At 42.5% G+C, this 19,482-nt stretch overlaps 1 protein-coding gene across 1 annotated transcript in view; it reads right to left on the reverse strand.

Annotated features, from left to right (window-relative positions):
* Window positions 1–1,519: 1,519 nt before the first annotated feature.
* The window catches only part of veph1 (ventricular zone expressed PH domain-containing 1), a 127,457-nt gene continuing 109,494 nt past the window's right edge, over window positions 1,520–19,482 (reverse strand). Inside the window, exons 12-14 of the mRNA XM_080772242.1 lie at window positions 18,618–18,754; window positions 3,929–3,982; window positions 1,520–2,700 (exon numbers count right to left, since the gene is read on the reverse strand). Of these exons, the coding sequence (XP_080628368.1) occupies window positions 2,518–2,700; window positions 3,929–3,982; window positions 18,618–18,754 (374 nt within the window). The 3' untranslated portion in view covers window positions 1,520–2,517. The remainder of the gene's footprint in view (window positions 2,701–3,928; window positions 3,983–18,617; window positions 18,755–19,482) is intronic.

Here is a 19,482-nt window from a genome sequence, read left to right on the forward strand (position 1 = left end):
AGTATAACCACTTGACAAAAGAGTTAGTGTCGAAGTGTCCTTGAGCAAGATACTGAACCCCTATGCTCTCCCATTGTGCAGGTTGGTGCCTTGCATGGTTTCCTCCGCCATCGGTGTGTGAATGTGTGTTCGATCTTTACTAGTTGCCTAGTTTACGTCGATTTTTTTTACCTATTATGTAAAAAGAAAAAAAACTTTTCTTATCAACTAGTCAACTAGTATCAACAAGGTCAACTAGTGGATTTTACTAGTTGACTAGTTGAATAGTCGACTAGTTGCTTAAAGCCCTAACACACACACACACACACACACACACACACACACACACACACACAAACACACAGATATATGGGGGAGTTTCCAGGATGGCGTGCTCCTCTCATCTGTTGTCCATTAGACTAGTCTCCCTGTTTTCTTGTCTGCTCCAAGAAAACCCTGTTCACTTTTATTGCTACACGTTCCCTATGGGCTCTGCATCTCTAATGCTTATCCTTATTGCTGAATATAAATCACAGCGTTCCAGTCCCAGCTCAGTCGTCTACACAAACCCCCCCAAAGCAAGAACAAGGCTCCGACCGGAAGCTTCCTCTGGGTCCCGGTTCGCGGCAAAGGTCATTGTTAAGTTCACTCGCCATCCAATCACTGCTTGTGTAGAGTGGTTGGTTTGATTTGATTGGTCCTTGCTGTTTCTCATAACATCCCACTAACTAACTAATGTTCACACAGTAAGGTTTGCTTGTTTTGTTTTTAGTAGCTACAGACAGTCTGCTTAGCTTACATACAGCTTACCTATATAGTTGGTCCCCATTCATCCAAGTTGAAATAAACAGTTAGTTTACATCAGTGGTACTATTATTATTATTATTATTATTATTATTATTATTACTACCCTTATTATTATTATTACAATTTGAAAAAAATCATAAAATCTAAAAGTTTTTACTAGTATTTTACTAGTTTGGGTTTTGGGGGCAGATAGATTTATTCTTTGGGTCTTGACGTAAAATATTAGGGAACCACTGCATTAGGGTACTAGTGAGCTGCACTTAAAAAGAGTGTTCATTAGGGAACCACTGCATTAGGGTACTAGTGAGCTGCACTTAAAAAGAGTGTTCATTAGGGAACCACTGCATTAGGGTACTAGTGAGCTGCACTTAAAAAGAGTGTTCATTAGGGAACCACTGCATTAGGGTACTAGTGAGCTGCACTTAAAAAGAGTGTTCATTAGGGAACCACTGCATTAGGGTACTAGTGAGCTGCACTTAAAAAGAGTGTTCATTAGGGAACCACTGCATTAGGGTACTAGTGAGCTGCACTTAAAAAGAGTGTTCATTAGGGAACCACTGCATTAGGGTACTAGTGAGCTGCACTTAAAAAGAGTGTTCATTAGGGAACCACTGCATTAGGGTACTAGTGAGCTGCACTTAAAAAGAGTGTTCATTAGGGAACCACTGCATTAGGGTACTAGTGAGCTGCACTTAAAAAGAGTGTTCATTAGGGAACCACTGCATTAGGGTACTAGTGAGCTGCACTTAAAAAGAGTGTTAATTCAACTCTGATCATTTAGAAATGGACCCGTAAGGTTCCATTTGGTCCCATTTGTACACTCATGAGTTACAAACCCATAAGGGTCCACTTGGTCCTATATATGAACTCAAATCAACACTTACAATTTTGATTGTGTCAATTGAGGTACTGTAATGTGTGAGTCACAGGAGTTTGCAATGCAGTGTGTAATATTTATATCTTGTAATATTTTGTTATGTTAATACCACTATCACTGTGTGCGCGTGTGCGTGTGTGTGTGCAAGCGTGCACTGTGCACACGTATTGAACTCTTCAAACATTTTCCGATTTACAAGCTTGTAAATCTGCTATTTTCTAATTAGCCCAATTATACATTTGCTTTGATACTGTAATAACCCTAGAACACTAAACACGGGTGATTTTCACCCGGACAGCACAATGGACCAAAGGAGGAGTTCCCAGCTCCATTTTTTGTATTTAGGAATATATCACCGAGTTTGCCCCCCATGATATCTATTTTTAGTTTTTTTTGTGAAAAGTCATGATGAAATATTAAAGAAGAGTACTGGTACCTCAAGTTGCCATGTATTGCTGGATTATATATTTTTTATGGAATATTTGACATTGGGTAAAATATACCCGTGTTTAGTGATGGCATAACACAAATGTGTTTAGTGTTCTAGTGTTCCAGCGTGGGGTCCCTGGACCTCCCCCACGACATGCAGATGCCTCCGCTGGTGGTCAGTCACAGGTAGGTGGTGGCCTCTGGGTTGTCCCTCTCTCTGGCCTGTCACAGGTACTGTAGGTGGTGGCCTCTGGGTTGTCCCTCTCTCTGGCCTGTCACAGGTACTGTAGGTGGTGGCCTCTGGGTTGTCCCTCTCTCTGGCCTGTCACAGGTACTGTAGGTGGTGGCCTCTGGGTTGTCCCTCTCTCTGGCCTGTCACAGGTACTGTAGGTGGTGGCCTCTGGGTTGTCCCTCTCTCTGGCCTGTCACAGGTAAGTGGTGGCCTCTCGATTGTCCCTCTCTCTGGCCTGGGCCACGGCCACATTGAGGCACTGCAGCCACTCCTCAGCGTGTTTCTCGTCCTGGGCCTTCAGCACGTACGTCTTGCTGTCTGTGAAGATCTCGAAGGCCCGGGGCAGACCCCTCTCTCTGCGCTTCTTAGCTACCACCTAGCACACATATAGGTTAAGATGAGGAGGACAGACCCAGGAGGAGAAAACAAGGGGGCATACTGTATCTTTTTTCCCTATATCCTGAGATAATTTTGCATGTGGTCCACCCACATCTGACCAGATGGTCAGACACTTTCACATGTTCAAGTGGGCACTGATCCAGATTGGGGTTTGGGAAGGTTAGGAACCGCTCCACTGGAGTGGTTTAGAAATCTGTACGCTTTTTTTGAGAAACTGATATGGATATCTCTGTTCCATATTCTCTGACTGTACGTCATGACACACAACTGTTCTGTTGGATACGAGCATTTTTCCATTGTCATGTGTTTAGGTTTGAATGTATTAAAACATGAAAAAATATTGTTGAGCTCGAGGGATCCACATTAAAGTGAAACAGACAAGCATAACATAACAAAGCAGGTTTGTGTGCGTGTGCCAAAATAATTGGCCTCATCAGGTTATATGAGGTGGACAAAGTACCCCATGCAGTACTTGAGTCAAAGAAAAGTATAGATACTCCTGGTCAAATATTACTCAACTGCAAGCGAAAATTGCTTTGTACTTAGTACAAATTCAATCCGGGAACCCCTTTTGGTTCAGGTCAGGATTTAGAATGTGTTTTTAAAATCTAGCCTAAGCTCTAAATGGGACATTTAGTTCACGGATTTTCCTGAAATATTCATTCAATATCAGTGATAGTGAAAATAGTGTATAAAGCTTGTACATGGGGTAATTTCACTACTTTTGCGCGAAACACTATCATGCGATGAAGTATAAAATAGGTTATTCATTTATGAAAAAAGTCATATGGAGATTATTGTGGCCTTTCAAACAAATAAATAAAGCCAGTTGGTCAAACAAAAAGAGATGCAGGTATTCAACAAAAGACTGCAACACCACCCCCAATCACAGAGATCTGAAAGTTGTGTCAAACTAATTATTATTTATTTCTGACGCTTCCCTGTCTCACCTTGTCCTTGTCAGGAGGGTGTCGCCCATTACTTATCACCCCTTACCCTGCCCTGAAGCCACAAATCATTCCATTCCAAGGATGGAGGAGACCTCTATTCAAACCCATCAAATTATATTAATTACACAATCAAATAACCAAGAAAATACCAAATTCATATAGCAGGCAATTGATACCAGAATAATCACACATCACATAAATGACTAATAGAGATACAAGGATTCTTGCAGCAATGATATACTGGATTTGACTGACCTTGACGCTTTGAACTTTGCTCAGCTCAATGGGAATGTCATCCACTTCATCTTTCTGTGGACAGAAGTAGAGTCACTTAAAAAAAATAGACAGAAAATTCATAGAAGCATTTTGACTGTTTCTGTAGAACAACTAAGGGGGCATGAAGATGTGAAGGTGAGGTGCAACTTGAAAGTTCAGAAAGGTGGGCCGCGTGCAGCTTTCAGAGAATGTTTATATTTTTACTCTAGGGTAAGTGATATTTTTTGGCTAATCCAGTGCAGCGATGGTAAATTACGACATGGAAGGCAGGATAGAGGATACTTCTAATTAGCTCTCCCCACCGAACCCCCCATTCATTCGCTAATAGTTCATTCATATTATACTCCCACTAATAAATAGTCTGTTTCTCATTCACTTCAAGCTAACTCACACCACAGTACACCACAGTACATCAGGTGGTCCATTTGTCATTTACCATAAAAGTATGGGCATCAAAATAAAAGTACTCATTATGTAGAATGTCCCATCTCACACGCCAAATGTATACAAATCATTCGAATTATTCTGCGTTCACTACATGCTAGCTGACCATAATTATGTTGATCTCACCTCATCAAACCCTGTACACTCAAGACATGCTCCATATACTGTATGGCCAGTATACAGAATTAATTCCATATGTTGATCTGACTCCCCATGCCAAAGCACCAGCGCTTGCCCACCAGTCTACTGTCACCCAGGCGGATGCCCTCAGGCGTCTTATTTATAGATTGTTTTATAGGTGGTATATGTATCATATCCATGTGGTATATGGCATACAATTGAATTCATGTTGTCATGTTGTTGACATTACTCTATAAGTCATATCTCCAAAACTGGTGGGTCAAACTGAACAACCAATATGTAAATTTGACGCTATGAGAAAATAAAACAGAAAAAACACTATTATGAATGATAACTATCACTAGAGGGTATGAGTGTGACATCATCATCATACCCGGAATTTATGCGGGAATGCCTACTGAGCGGCAAGAAGTCGAAAAGTCTGATTGCATTAAACACTCAATTTGACACTCACTTTATGCATGTGCATACCCTATTTAATATTCACACATTAGGTCAAGTTAGGCGTCAGATCTTTTATTTTATCTCTGGGAGCCCAATCTAAAATGTAAAACCCTCACTGCTATTTTCACTCTGAGTTAGCCTATACAAACCCATAAGGTTCCATTTGGTTCAAAACTATCAGTCATTTAGCTTGGGACCGCCTATAGAACCCCCTCAAGGACCCCTGGAGGTCACCAGACCCAACTTAGAATTGGTATAGTTGACCTGGATCGGCTATGTACTTTTAGCTTGAAATATACCAATACCTTTCTTCGCCTGAGAGAACAGAAAAACTATGAGGATTTGGTGATTAAAAACTAAAAGAAAAATCTAAACGGCGCGCCTGTTCCTGTTGAAGCGTTGGTCACAGTTGGACTCCACAAAAGTAATAATCCATGACAAATGTGAGCATTACATAATAAGCAACAAGGAGACAAGAGGCACCCAACTCTTTGGTTCCGCCTAATCCTAACAGGGTTAGTCAAGCATGGGAACGCTGCCATGCTTTCAGAACTCTATAGCCGTGGTTCGAGAATGGTTTCACCCCAAGGACCACCAAATGTACTGTATGTTTAGGCTTCGGACCTCGATTTGAAAAGATTTTGTGGCAGGGACACAGGAAGAGAACATTTGTGTTAAAACATGTCTACGATACGATACGATACGATACGATACGATACGATACGATACGATACGATACGATACGATACGATACGATACGACATTATTGTCAGCTTGCACTGAAATTTGTTTTGCGTCCATGACGTCACCGTTCAAGAAACAGACAAGACATAGACAATAAAGGTTATTCCTTAAAGGACCACTTCACCACTTTTCAACCTATCTTCATATAATAGGTCCTCACTAATAATCATGATAAAATGGCACGATTGTGTTCTACTCAGTCTGTGTCTCATAGGAGGGCTGGGGGCAGTTTAGAAACTGTCTTCCAGTGACATCATGATTAGGCAGATTTCTTTTTAAACAAGATTTCTTTACAAAAATGTTTAGATTTTCTTTATCGTGAGAACGATGGCTTCCATTTCCGCATTGCAACTTTTCAGGACTAAAAAGCCTGCAGTTTCTATTAACTTGTATTCCCCATCGATGATGTCACTGGAAGACGGTTTCTGAACTGCCCACAGCCCTCCTATGAGACACAGACCGAGTAGAAAAAATTGCGCCATTCTTTCATGATTATTAGTGAGGACCTATTATATGAAGATAGGTTGAAAAGTGGTGAAGTGGTCCTTTAATTGTAGTTCTGTTTTTCACTATCTGTCCATTTTTGTGAGAAAATAATAATAAAATAGCAGATCTACACGACGCGTTGTGAGCTTATAGATCTGATATTTTTTTAGTATAAAATGGGGTTCAGGCAGTTCAACTGATTGTGATGCTGTATTTATCTAATTTTGCTGGAACTACATGAAACCCTTTCAAGGACCCCAGGCCCAGGGGGTCCTCGGACTCCACTTTGAGTGTGATACAGTTCTTCTCTAACTGTCAGTGACCTTCACTATATATGGAAGAGAGCTAGTATGTCTAGTAAGAGTTTTTCAGCGTAACATACTGGACACTAGTCCAGTCACTCATAATGTACTTTGACCCCTTTTAACCCCAACATTTAACACACTGTGAGCTTATAGATTAATGGCGAAGAGATTTGGTGTAGACAGAACTGTACAGTACAGTTATATAACTCAAGTCTGTTTCTCTAACACTAGAGATTAAGGGCTCCAATTCCGTCGCCGCCTTTACCCGCGACGTGGCAGCCGCTGCCCGAAAATTAGGAATACTAGAATTTCGCCCCCCTTCGGGAGGCTCAATCCTAGTGTCGTTGCAGCGCAATATGGGAAGAAGGAAATTGCGGGAATTGACAGACTCCACTTCATGTTTCAGCTGTGGTTGTAAACTCAGTAGTGTGCCCTGCACACAGCGCACACTCGCAATTGCAGCTGGAGGGCGACGCGACACACACACACACACACACACACACACACACACACACACACACACACACACACACACACACACACACACACACACAGAGCGATGTGTGGATAAATCACTGAGATTTGGGAAATGTGTTCAGAAGTACAACGATTAAGCACGCACAGGCAAATGTCAGAAGCATCTGTTTCGGTTTCCAAACAGGAAGTTGTAAATGTGCTTATTAGAGGGAGGCAGCGTGATGCTGGCATCTATTGTGATGCCAGCATCACCACATTTCACATAGAAATATAAGCACCCATTTACTCGCTTAGCGGAGACTGTGGGGTGGTAGAGGACATCTCCCCGGACGCGTGGGTATGTCCAGATAGTTGCCTCGCGGAGGCCTCTTTGTCCAGTGTCCATTCTGGGTCTGGAAACGGCACTTTTTTGAGTGTTGACCCCAATAGAAGGTCTGCTGCTCTGAATTTTACACCTCTCCCGCTTAGCGGAGACTGTGGGGTGGTAGAGGACATCTCCCCGGACGCGTGGGTATGTCCAGATAGTTGCCTCGCGGAGCCGTCTTTTGTCCAGTGTCCAGTCTGGGTCCGGAAACGGTAATTTATTTTGCATTGACCCCAGTAGAAGCTCTGCTGCTCTGAATTTTACACCTCTCTCGCTTAGCGGAGACTGTGGGGTGGTAGAGGACATCTCCCCGGACGCGTGGGTATGTCCAGATAGTTGCCTCGCGGAGGCCTCTTTGTCCAGTGTCCATTCTGGGTCTGGAAACGGCACCTTTTTGAGTGTTGACCCCAATAGAAGGTCTGCTGCTCTGAATTTTACACCTCTCCCGCTTAGCGGAGACTGTGGGGTGGTAGAGGACATCTCCCCGGACGCGTGGGTATGTCCAGATAGTTGCCTCGCGGAGGCCTCTTTGTCCAGTGTCCATTCTGGGTCCGGAAACGGTACATTTTTTTGCATTGACCCCAGTAGAAGCTCTGCTGCTGTGAATTTTACACCTCTCCCGCTTAGCGGAGACTGTGGGGTGGTAGAGGACATCTTCCCAAACGCGTGGGTATGTCCAGATAGTTGCCTGGCGGAGCCGTCTTTTGTCCAGTGTCCACTTTATAAAGTCCATGCACTCCAGTGAATAGCATTTATCCATTTAGATAACTTTTTTATGTTATTTAATTACTTATTTTTACACAGAAACATAATGTGTGTCTTTACAATAACTGTAATGTAATAATAATACTAATAATGTAATGTAAAAATTATTTAATTAACGAATTAAATAATCTTATTTTATTCTGAAAGCAACCGGATGTCTTAAATCTGCTAGCTGTCAGACCGGAAGTTCTAAATTTGCTCATAAGACGGAGCCAACTCGCAGGCAGTGCGAGAGGCTGGTTACAGGATTCTATAGGTCAGCCGTTTTGGTGTGACACACACGGCTTCCACATTTAGCTTCATACTGGGTGAAAGTGTCCTTCCAAAAATTATTATTTCGCTCGAAATTCTTATTCACAATGACATCGAGTTGAGGTGTTTGTGTTTTAGGGTAATTGTTGCATAAGCGCTATTTCGCACTATTTCTCCCTCCCCTCCCCTGTGTCTGAAGCAGCTAGCATGGAAGCTATATGGATTATGGAAGCTTTCCCTCCGATTGCACACAACCATGCCGTTATCCACGCGTCCATCCGATTGCTTTTAATGTAAATGTCCCATCCACTGAGCAATAGCGATATAAGCGCCTTATTCATTCATTCGATTCATTTGGGTGTGGGGCTGTGCAGTGCTGTGGGCAGCCTTTCTGACGGAGGCTCGGAGCTGCTGCTGCTGACGCTGTTCGAGTCGCATGGAGCAGTATAGAGTAGGCGTGGCGCAGCATTAGAAGGGCGCAGCAAATGCACGACATTGAGGGGTAGAAACCATCCCGGTCGCGTGGTTCATCTAACGCGTGTGTCACTGTGAAGGACTGGCCCCAATAAGTGAACGTAGTTGGCGTAGTAGACGCCAACATGACGATTCTGACGTAGGCTGGTGATGTTGAGCAACAATGGCGTGGTTGACAAAAGTAATATTTATTCAGTAATTAAGACATTTCTTTCAATGAAATGTAGCCTATATGTATTCTGGGAGTGTGCCGAATTTATTTTGCATATAGAGATGTGTGGTGAAAGTGTGGTTGGGTCGGAGAAAGCTGTTGGATAAACGGCCATGTGCTTATGTACCCCTGTCTATTAGGGTAGCAGGATTATTATGATTATTATTATTAGTATTGTTATTGTGATTATTACATGGATTATTGTTGTGATGTGAGCTTGTGGCTGACTCACTATCTAGAAAATAAAAACATGGCACTTCATTTAAAATAGGTTACAGACCCCTGTTATATGCGCTTGTTTTGGGATTCTTTTTAAAGACCTATTTACTTGTTTCTATGAGACATGGCAACGCCAACAGCGCAGCGAAAGGCATCCACGTCTTTCTCTTGTGAAATGCTGAGATTAGAAACGACCATAATTATTTCATTTCTCAACCTTAAAAAATAAATAAAGACATCTCCATAATCCTTGGGAAGTGTGTGTAGCAAAAGTAGTCGGCATTGTCATGGTTGAAAGTATTCATGCAACACTGACGCTGTAAGCTGTGTGATGCTAACGCGCTAACACCGTTAGCATGGTCTGTGTTGGTCAAAGGAAAAAGGATAGATATGAAACTACTGGCCAAAGTGTCATACAAAACACAACACCTAAAATCGGAATGTGATGGTGACCTATTGAGCACAAACAGACAATCATGATTTGCTTGCTGGACCTATAATTAATTTATGTGCATTACATTTCCACCTCGCACATATAAATCAAAAGCAAGATGGATGCTAACGCGCTAACACCGTTAGCATGTTCTGTGTTGGTCGGAAAAAGGATAGATATGAAACTACTGGCCCAAATAAATGTCATAGAAAACACAACACCTAAAATCGGAATGTGATGGTGACCTATTGAGCACAAACAGACAATCATGATTTGCTTGCTGGACCTATAATTAATTTATGTGCATTACATTTCAACCTCGCACATATAAATCAAGCCACAGTGCAGTCAGAGAGTAGTTCACAGGTCACACACAGGAGCAGTGAAAGGGGGAGGGGACTTGGGATGGCAGTGTAGAGTAGGCACGACATTGAGGGGTAGAAACCATCCCGGTCGCGTGGTTCATCTAACGCGTGTGTCACTGTGAAGGACTGGCCCCATTAAGTGAACGTAGTTGGCGTAGTAGACGCCAACATGACGATTCTGACGTAGGCTGTTGAGGTTGAGCAAGAATAGCGTGTTTCAGAAAAGTAATATTTAAACAGTAAAGAAGACATTTTTGGCGAATGCAATGTAGTCTATGTCTTTTGTGGGAGTGTGCAGGTTTTATTTTGCATAGAGAGATGTGTGGTGGAAGTGTGGCTTGGTCGGAGATAGAGCACGAATGAACGGCCAGGTGCTCATGCACCCCTGTCTATTAGGGTAGCAGGATAGGAGCTTCCTCTGTCCCTTAACGGTATTTTGGTCCAGTGTCACCCGCTATCCTTTTTTCCGACACCGGTATTTGCGCCTAGAGGTGTGGTCATGAGCGTGCTGGCACACTTTCCCCGAAATTGCTATTTTGGTCAAACACATTTGGGAAAGCGATAGTTTCAAAGCACCCGTAATGCCAAATTAGTTTGGTAAAGAGTGGCGCGCACGGGGCACCGCGCGCCTGCATGGAGATGTCCGCTAGTGCGGGCTGTCATCTCTCCTTATTCTCCTATGCATCTCTTTGTAATTTTCCTATAATCAGTAGAAGCAAGTGCCCTGCCACTTCCTTGTGTCCATATAATTGTATAGTCAAATAAGTTATTTGTGCCAGGCATTGTGCAGCGTGCGCTTCAGTTCATCAGCAGCAAATGCGATCTATTTACCGAACTTTGCTTTTCGCTTCATACCATTCCGTAGAGACGGCCTACACGCACGATCTTAAATGAAAGCACTAATTTCGTAATTTACACAGAAATTAAATGAAATGAAAAATGAGTGAGATTTGAGCGAGTTGTGACTCATTGAAAAGACGAGTGTTCTTGGCTCTGTGGGGTGGGAGAAAGAAAAAAAGAAAAACGGCACTTAGGGGGGTTGGGGGGGGAGCAGGATGCATCAAGACTTCAAGGCAGCAACACATCGCTCTTCCATGGGCCGTAATAGACCGTAAGGCTATGAAGCAATATAGAACTGGGCATAACGGGCAACAGATCTGGGATCTCTTAAAGGCAATGGCAACTGGACTGGTGATTGGTTTAATTATTGTAATGCGCAAACCACACCTATGCATAATATAACGGGTAACGGAGGTGTTTTAGGGATTTAGACAGGTAACCTAAATACCAACTTTAGTGGGGGAACACCCCTTCACCACTGCTAAATCACAGTATATTTAGAAAGATCAGACGAAAATGGAGCCCTAAGTGGTTAATATGCTCTTAGGGCTCTGCAGGTGGGAAGCTTAAACACATACACACGCACACACGCACGCACGCACGCACGCACGCATGCACGCACGCACGCACGCACGCACGCACGCACGCACGCACGCACGCACGCACGCAAAAGCATGTGAGGCAAGTCTCAACGCAGCATCTCCTGAGACACACTCACACATTATTATAGTAATTGTCACACATCAAGTTGCTGTGAAATGGACGTTGGGACGTCTGTTCAATGTAACAAGATTAAAATAACCACGTGTACGGAACTGAATCTGACAGGGAAATGGATCAATTAGGTATACTAGTCCTTACCCGTTCTGAATATATGAACAGCAAATATATATATAGTAAATATATATTATATATAATATATAGAATATTAGTGGTCCATGACATGAAAATGTTTGAGAACCACTGCTCTGAAACAACATTGGACAATGATGTTTGACAGTCAGCTATATTGTTGCTTATTGTAGATTTATTTTCGGATTTTCTGACTTAATCTGGCCTGTTAACATTTTCATAGACCTGGTTGCTTGTTTCCCTCTCAGTCAATGTGGCAACCCTGGTGATTGCCCAACACTGTTGTGGTTCCGTTCCTATGCTAATGTAGCTTAGCAACAGCTAGGAGAATGCAGTAAGCTGCTGCGGTTTAAAAGTTTAAAAGTATTTTGCGCAATTTATGTCCCCGAATGTATGGATATGGACTTATGGCGCCATCGCTGCCTCTTTCTTTAGTAGAAGTGTTGACAGTTTTAGCGTCCCTCTCTCACACGCGCGCGCGCGCGCACGCACACACACACACACACACACACACACACACACACACACACACACACACACACACACACACACACACACACACACACACACACACACACACACACACACACACACACACACACACACACACACACACACACACACACACACACACCGCCTCCTGGCCTGAGGGGGTTGGAGTGATGTAAAAACAATATTTGAACAGTGAAATACATCGGTAAAATGTAGCCTAGGCGCATTCTGGGAGCGTGCAAATTTTGTTTTGCATGGAGATATGTGTGCCAATAGTGTGGCTCGGTCGGAGATAGACGACATAGACGACAGACGGATACGACAGACGGATAAACACACGCGGCGCCAAATTGTATAGGGCACATTTTTTTGTGTTGCAGCGGTAGCTAGAGGAAGCATTCCAGTGGGGTAACGGTGATAACGGTGGCCTGTGATGCAGGTGTCGCTAAGGGACGGAGGTGCGAGGTTAATCACTAATAAATTGATTATTAATCATTAATGTGTCAAATGGGAAAAAGGGCTCCGTTACGCCCTCCATATAATTATGGTCCATGCCTGTGTGAAAAGTGGGAATGATGCGTGCAGTTAATGATGAGATAATGCGTTAAAAGCACCGGGCGCAGTACCCCCCACGGCCACCATTCGCTGAATTATAGTATGATGATGATGATGATGATGATGATGATGATGATGATGATGATGATGGAAGATATTTGATCATTATTGTACAATGATACAAATATCAAAGTCAATATTTCCCCCCCCCCCCTCGGAAATTGTGGTCATATATGGTGTTGAATTATGGTGTTGAATAATTAGTTCAGAACTGGATCGGAACATTTTCATTATGAACTATAACTGTTTTGCTAGTGTTATCTTGTCCCTTTCAAGACCCTTTACTCACACATTTTAATTTCAAGGACCTCCATCACTTCTGAGTGTACAAATGGAAGCAAATGGATGCTGGTTCCATGTGTACACTACAGTCGCACCGTTAACATACAAGAGGACTGTACAGTTTTTTATATTGTAAATCTAGATCTATTCACGGAAAGGTTGCTGAGAGTTGATGCTCATTTTCAACATCCCGCCCCAATGTTCAGAAGGGGTGCGCGAGGCCTTGTCTGTTTGGAGGAAGACCAACATTTTAAACAAAGTCATGCAGTATAACTGCCTGTATGTTTTCAATGTGAAATCATTCCAACTTGTCATACATAATCTATTATCCTGTAACTTTAAAATAAAAAACTCCCACATGCAAAATCATTGTAAAGCACATTAATACAACTGTAAAATGTAACCACTTTCAACCTGGCATCCTTTTTTGGCATGTCATAATGTTGTTACAGTCGATAATAGTCAACATTTCTTTAAAAATATATATAATAATAAAGTGACAAGATAGCACATTACACGAGTAGTTAGAATGCCTTGCTCAAAGTGACTGCTGAGGCCATATACTCATTCTTCGTTCATGATCATATTCTCACAGGCAGTGTTGGGAATTTAATCCGTTAACTGCAACCCTGCTTTCCTGGCCTGAAGTTAGACTATATACTCTCCGAATGCTGAGAACAGTATGTGCTGGTTTTAATCACAGCTGGGGTTGAGAGAACATGAAGATAATTCAGACAGCACTTTATTGTCTCTGCTTCCTTTCAAATGGCAAAATCCCAAACCCTGGAGCACACCAAAGACTGATTTACCCCACAAGGTGTAGAATTCTGTGTGCATGTGGATGTGTGTGGTGTGTGCATGTGATACACATAAGCAGCAACCGTGTATGTCCATATTTCAAATCATGTCCTTTTTAATGAATGTGTATATGTGTGTGTGTGTGTGTGTGTGTGTGTGTGTGTGTGTGTGTGTGTGTGTGTGTGTGTGTGTGTGTGTGTGTGTGCGTGTGTGTGTGTGTGTGTGTGTGTGTGTGTGTGTGTGTGTGTGTGTGTGTGTGCGTGTGTGCGCGCACGTGCATGTGTGCGTGCGTGCGTGGCTACCACATCTGTACCCCCTCCTGGCTAGCTCGCTGAGGGTCTGAGTGTGGTTAGCTACAGTGGCTACACTGTACCCAGGCTACATTCACACAGTTCAATGTGACGTCAGGATGACGTGCTCACTCGCTCAAACATGAAGAACCTCCAAGCTGTCACTGTCCTTGGTGAATACTTTATATTTACACTAGTACTTACACTAGGACTTCAAGTACATGGGCTCATGGGTCAACTCATTCGAGCAAGATCTGAAAGTGAGGAAGGCATTTGCATGGAGGGCCCTGAACGGCATGACCAATGTATGGACCTCCAACCTCCTATCTCCCCTGTGAAATCTACTCAGCTTCTTCTACGCAATTGTGGAGTCTGTTCTTCTATACGGCAGTGAATGCTGGAACCTGAAGACAACCCTGCAGAAGTCTCTAGATGGGTGCTACGCCAGGATGTTGCATGCAGAACATACAATCAGCAAGAGTGTACATGTTACCAACAAGATTCTGTATGAGGGAATACCAAGGGTGTGCCAGAAAATAGCAGCCAGGAGAATGAGACTATAGCAGGATACCAGCAGGCCAGCACATTGGTGCTGTGGGAACCAACACATGGGCATCAATCACGAGGACATCCCACACTAACATACGTGGATGTACTCAAGAACGACGCAGGGGTGCAAAATACCAGCAAACTGGCCAGATGTACGTATATGGAGAACCAGGATGACTGGGAGCGACTGAGGGCTTGTCTAAGGACGACCTACAATAAGTGTTAAACTCATACTGCGCAACATTCCTTTTAGTATAGTATTTTTAGTGACACCTCTGGTCTGCCTATGCCTGATTTAGGCCATGTTATCTGCACGGTGTTGACTAACAATGGTTTCAACAGAGCCATCTTTTTAGAGTACATTGTGCTTCAGTATGTTGACAAGCTTCATGGAGATGCTCATTTTCCTTTCCAGCTAGATTTGGCACCTGCCCACAGAGCCAAAACTACATGGTGTACTGACCATGGTATTACTGTGCTTAACTGACCAGCCAACTGGCCTGACCTGAATCCCACAGAGAATCTAGGTTGTATTGTCAAGAGGAAGGTGTGAGACATGAGACTGAACAATACAAATTAATGTACGGCTGTTATCAAAGCAAACCTGGGCTTCCATAACACATCAACAGTGCCACAGACTGATCACCTCCATGCCATTCACTTTTTGAATTTTATTACAGAAGAAAATGAAAAATATTCTAATTCTGTGAGATGGAGCTGTATGTTGATTTAAGCTTGATTTGTACTCCATTGCATGATTGTGTAACTTGCTGAAACAATTAAGCATATAACAAGCAAACAATACATTTGGCACGTAACACCATCATGGAGAAGTGTCCCGTTGAGAATGTACAATATCAAATTCAGGTTTCAACACAGGAATATGGGTTCATGTTATTGGGATATATGATAGTGGCCAATGGCCATGCTCCAATAATGCAACATTTGATGAAACATGTAGAGGCTCATTTCTCCCTCATTCACATTCTGTCTATCTACAAGGCATTTCATATGGAATGAGAGTACTTGCCAAACATTGAAGTTTTGGCCCTGAGGTAGTTTGGCACTGTGCTTTGTCTGGTCTCAATTACGGGGAACACGGTTGGGCTGAGGAATTATCTACTAAAGCAGAGGTTCTCAAACTTGATCATGTCAAGGATCCCCAAATCAATATGTATTTGGCTTACGGACCCCCTTCTGAAAATACCTTGTACCACGGACAATTCTACAAAATGTCTTCTAAATCCTGACAGTTTTCTGAAAAACCTATGTTACTATGTCAGTGGTTTTCAAACTATTTCACGTCAAGGACCCCAAAAATGATATGTAATTGGCCGCAGACCCTCATCTGAAAACATGTTGTTCCAGGGACCCCCCAGAAGAAATATTTGACTTAAAGAAGTTCGCTCTGAAAGAATATATAGGCCTACTCAAAGATTTGCGCCACATTTTCACGATAAAAAAAAAATAGCAGACCTACAAGTTCATAGCGCGGCACTCATTTTATAGTGCAGGTTAAAAAATACAAAATACATAAACAAACGAAGAAGAAGAGTTTTAAATGTTTCAGTGCTTCAGTTGCTGCGTCATGGAATACTGAGTAAATAACTATTCTTGGTTCCCCATTATGAATAGATCTTTCGTAACATCTCCACAAGACCCTTTGGCAGACCAAACTTGGGGAGTGAGAGACAGAGTTGGTCCAATTTGTGGCCTTTGCAAGAAAGGAACATATTACCATCTGGGTAGGGAACACAAAGCCTATTGTTTGGAGCAGAGAAAGAGGAAGACATCCGTTCTAGCATGGCTTCCCAATAAACCTAAAAATAATTCCTCCCTGTTTGAATATATTCCCGTGAGGCAGAGGAATTCTACGCACAGGTTGGGGTCTTGCCAAATGCCTCAACTGTCTCAAGAGATTTCTCAGTCAGATGTTGAGTCTCTCTCCCTTGACTTTGAGAGATGATAAACATGGTATTATGAAGAACAGAATGATGCTCTCATTTCCCCATATTTGGCAAAGATACAATTAAAGTAATGAGCTGGTCTCTTGGTTTCAAAATACGGATGACTGCCACTAAATACACAGTCACAGGCACGTGTGCTCGGGCACAGATGCATACAGACCGTCGTCAAACAATACAAGCACATACACAGAAACACATCAGTATGCATACTGTACTGTACATACTGTAACACACAAACAGATACAGTGAGTACACAAACACACCCACAGAGGTGTAATTAAATGAATAATGAATGATATAGCCGTCAGTGCTGGAAATAATCTTGACCGTAAAAACGAAAGTCACGTCGAATGGTGGATTAGGAAAATTGTGACAAGCATAGTTCCTATGCTGTTTATTTGCCAGGTAAGCTGGCACATCAGGTTGTCTCGAACACATGGTTTTCTTCACGTCAAGGACCCCAAAATGTATTTAATTTGTTTAAAACTGTGCTGTCCTCTCATCTTGATCATCCTGTTCATGTTTTCACTAATCATCACTGTAACAGATCCATGATACAATGATCCATGTGTTATGTCTACGTTATGTCCATGTTATGTGAAATGTTGTTTTGTTGCAGTTTTTTTGTTTATCTATGAATTGTATTGTTTAGTTTTGTCTTTGTCTGGTTGAATTGTTTGTAAAAAAGTGTCTTTATGTATGAAGTGTATTTTGTGAATTGCGGACCCTCTTGAATACGAGATGGTTCATCTCAAGGGATTGTTCCTAATAAAGAAATTTCAGACATTAAAAATATTTTGAACCAGATGTTTTTCTAAAACAGGCACTGCATATTTTAATGCTTGGTCCTATTTAGTATTAGGATTTAGTATCAGAATATTGACACATTTGCTATAATGGTCTTGTTTTGTATCCACAGCCTTGGTTAAGCAACCTTTTTCTCTCTACGCAGTAAATCTTTCTGCTGAATTATGTTCAATGACCTCACACTTTCTGAGACCTCAGAGTCACTCACTACTATACAGAACAGAGAAGAGGGAGGGGTCAGCCCAATGGAGCACTCTCTTCAGATCACTCATAAACACACACACACACACACACACACACACACACACACACACACACACACACACACACACACACACACACACACACACACACACACACACACACACACACACACACACACACACACACTCCTTTTTCAGTTTTTGCTACTATTAAATATGCATGTGAAGAGTTTATAGAAGGGCAGAGTGACTCATGCTGTTGCAGCATCACACCTCGTCCTTGGGAGCCCCTCAGGGCTCCATGCTGGGACCAGAGAACTTTACTGTACATCTTGAATGTAGTCCCTCACGAGACATTATAGCGTATCACTGTTTCAAACAGTATTTCATCATGCTTGAATGGATGTGGAAACGGAAAACATGAATGAGAATTATCTGTAGGGCTTTTTGTTAGAAGGACATGGTAATGTATTATGTTATAAAATGTATACAGGTATTTATCGTTGTAATCTCCATATTTCACCTTTTTATTTTGTTGTAAATGATACTACTTTGTCATACAAGACTGTTAAGTGAAATTATTTTGAAAGAGAAAGTGGTTAGGTTAGGTTTGTGGGTTCATCGATATTTAACCAAACTTGTGACTAAATACTAACATTGGATCCATGGGAACACAGGTTTTATTTCTTTTACATTTCCCGAAAAACAACAACAAGTTGTTGAGGTAAAGTGTTTTCTTTTGTGTTGTGGTGGCTGTAGCCTGTATGTATGGTGTGCGCACGTGTGTGCGTGCGAGTGTGTGTGAGTGTATGTGCCGTGCGTGGGTATGTAGGATAAGATGACACGTACTGATTTGGCCTTCCTGAAGAGCAGCTGGTTTCCAGCCAGTGTGAAGTAGCGTGTTTTCCAGCGTTTGATGAACTTCCAGCGGACCTGCTTCTCCTTCAGCTTCCCTTCCATCAGAGGCTGGCCCTCCTGGTTCACCACTGCAGTAACAACACAAGGATTTCACATCAGTCCTTTTAATGTTAGCATTATTTATTATTATTATTATTTATAATTTATTTATTATTTAAAAAATATTTAAAAATAGCAAATCTGCAAGCACGCAGTGCGGCACGAAGTGACATGCTGTAAGTTTGTATATCGCAAAAATCTAAAATGACACAGATGCTTTCCCACTCTGTGTTCATTTAGCCGTTGAAACCAAATGGACCGTTACGGATGCACTCTCAGAGTTAAAGTTGTAACTGTCTGTTGGCGTGCTTTTGGCGATATGCCTGACAACCTTTCCTATAGCTGTTGTTCACCCCGTCCCCCTCACCCATCACTGTGACATAAGAACAATGGCAAAGGGCACAAGAGGGTAAAGTTCAACTGAGCCCTGTTGTTCCGACTGAATCAACAGAAGGCATCTGTTTCAGAGTCGTGCGTCTGTGTTTGTTATCTGAGTAGGTGGTAGGAGGCACACTAGTTGGCACGCACACACACACAACACGCGCGTGTGCGTGCGAGCATGCACACACACAGTCAGGGCCGCTGTGATTAGTAACACTCGCCCACATAGTCTTCCATCGTCTGGAGTTGGATTAAAGCTCTTTTATGAGTTCAGACCCCAGGCCAAAGTCATTGGTCTTCTTCCCTCTGACTGGGTCCAGGATGTGATATGGTGCCTGCCTCCACCACAACATTACACCAAACAAAGTCACTCTTT

The sequence above is a fragment of the Protomyctophum bolini genome (assembly GCF_963924005.1).
Source record: "Protomyctophum bolini genome assembly, chromosome: 9".
NCBI classification, from domain to species: Eukaryota; Metazoa; Chordata; class Actinopteri; order Myctophiformes; family Myctophidae; genus Protomyctophum; species Protomyctophum bolini.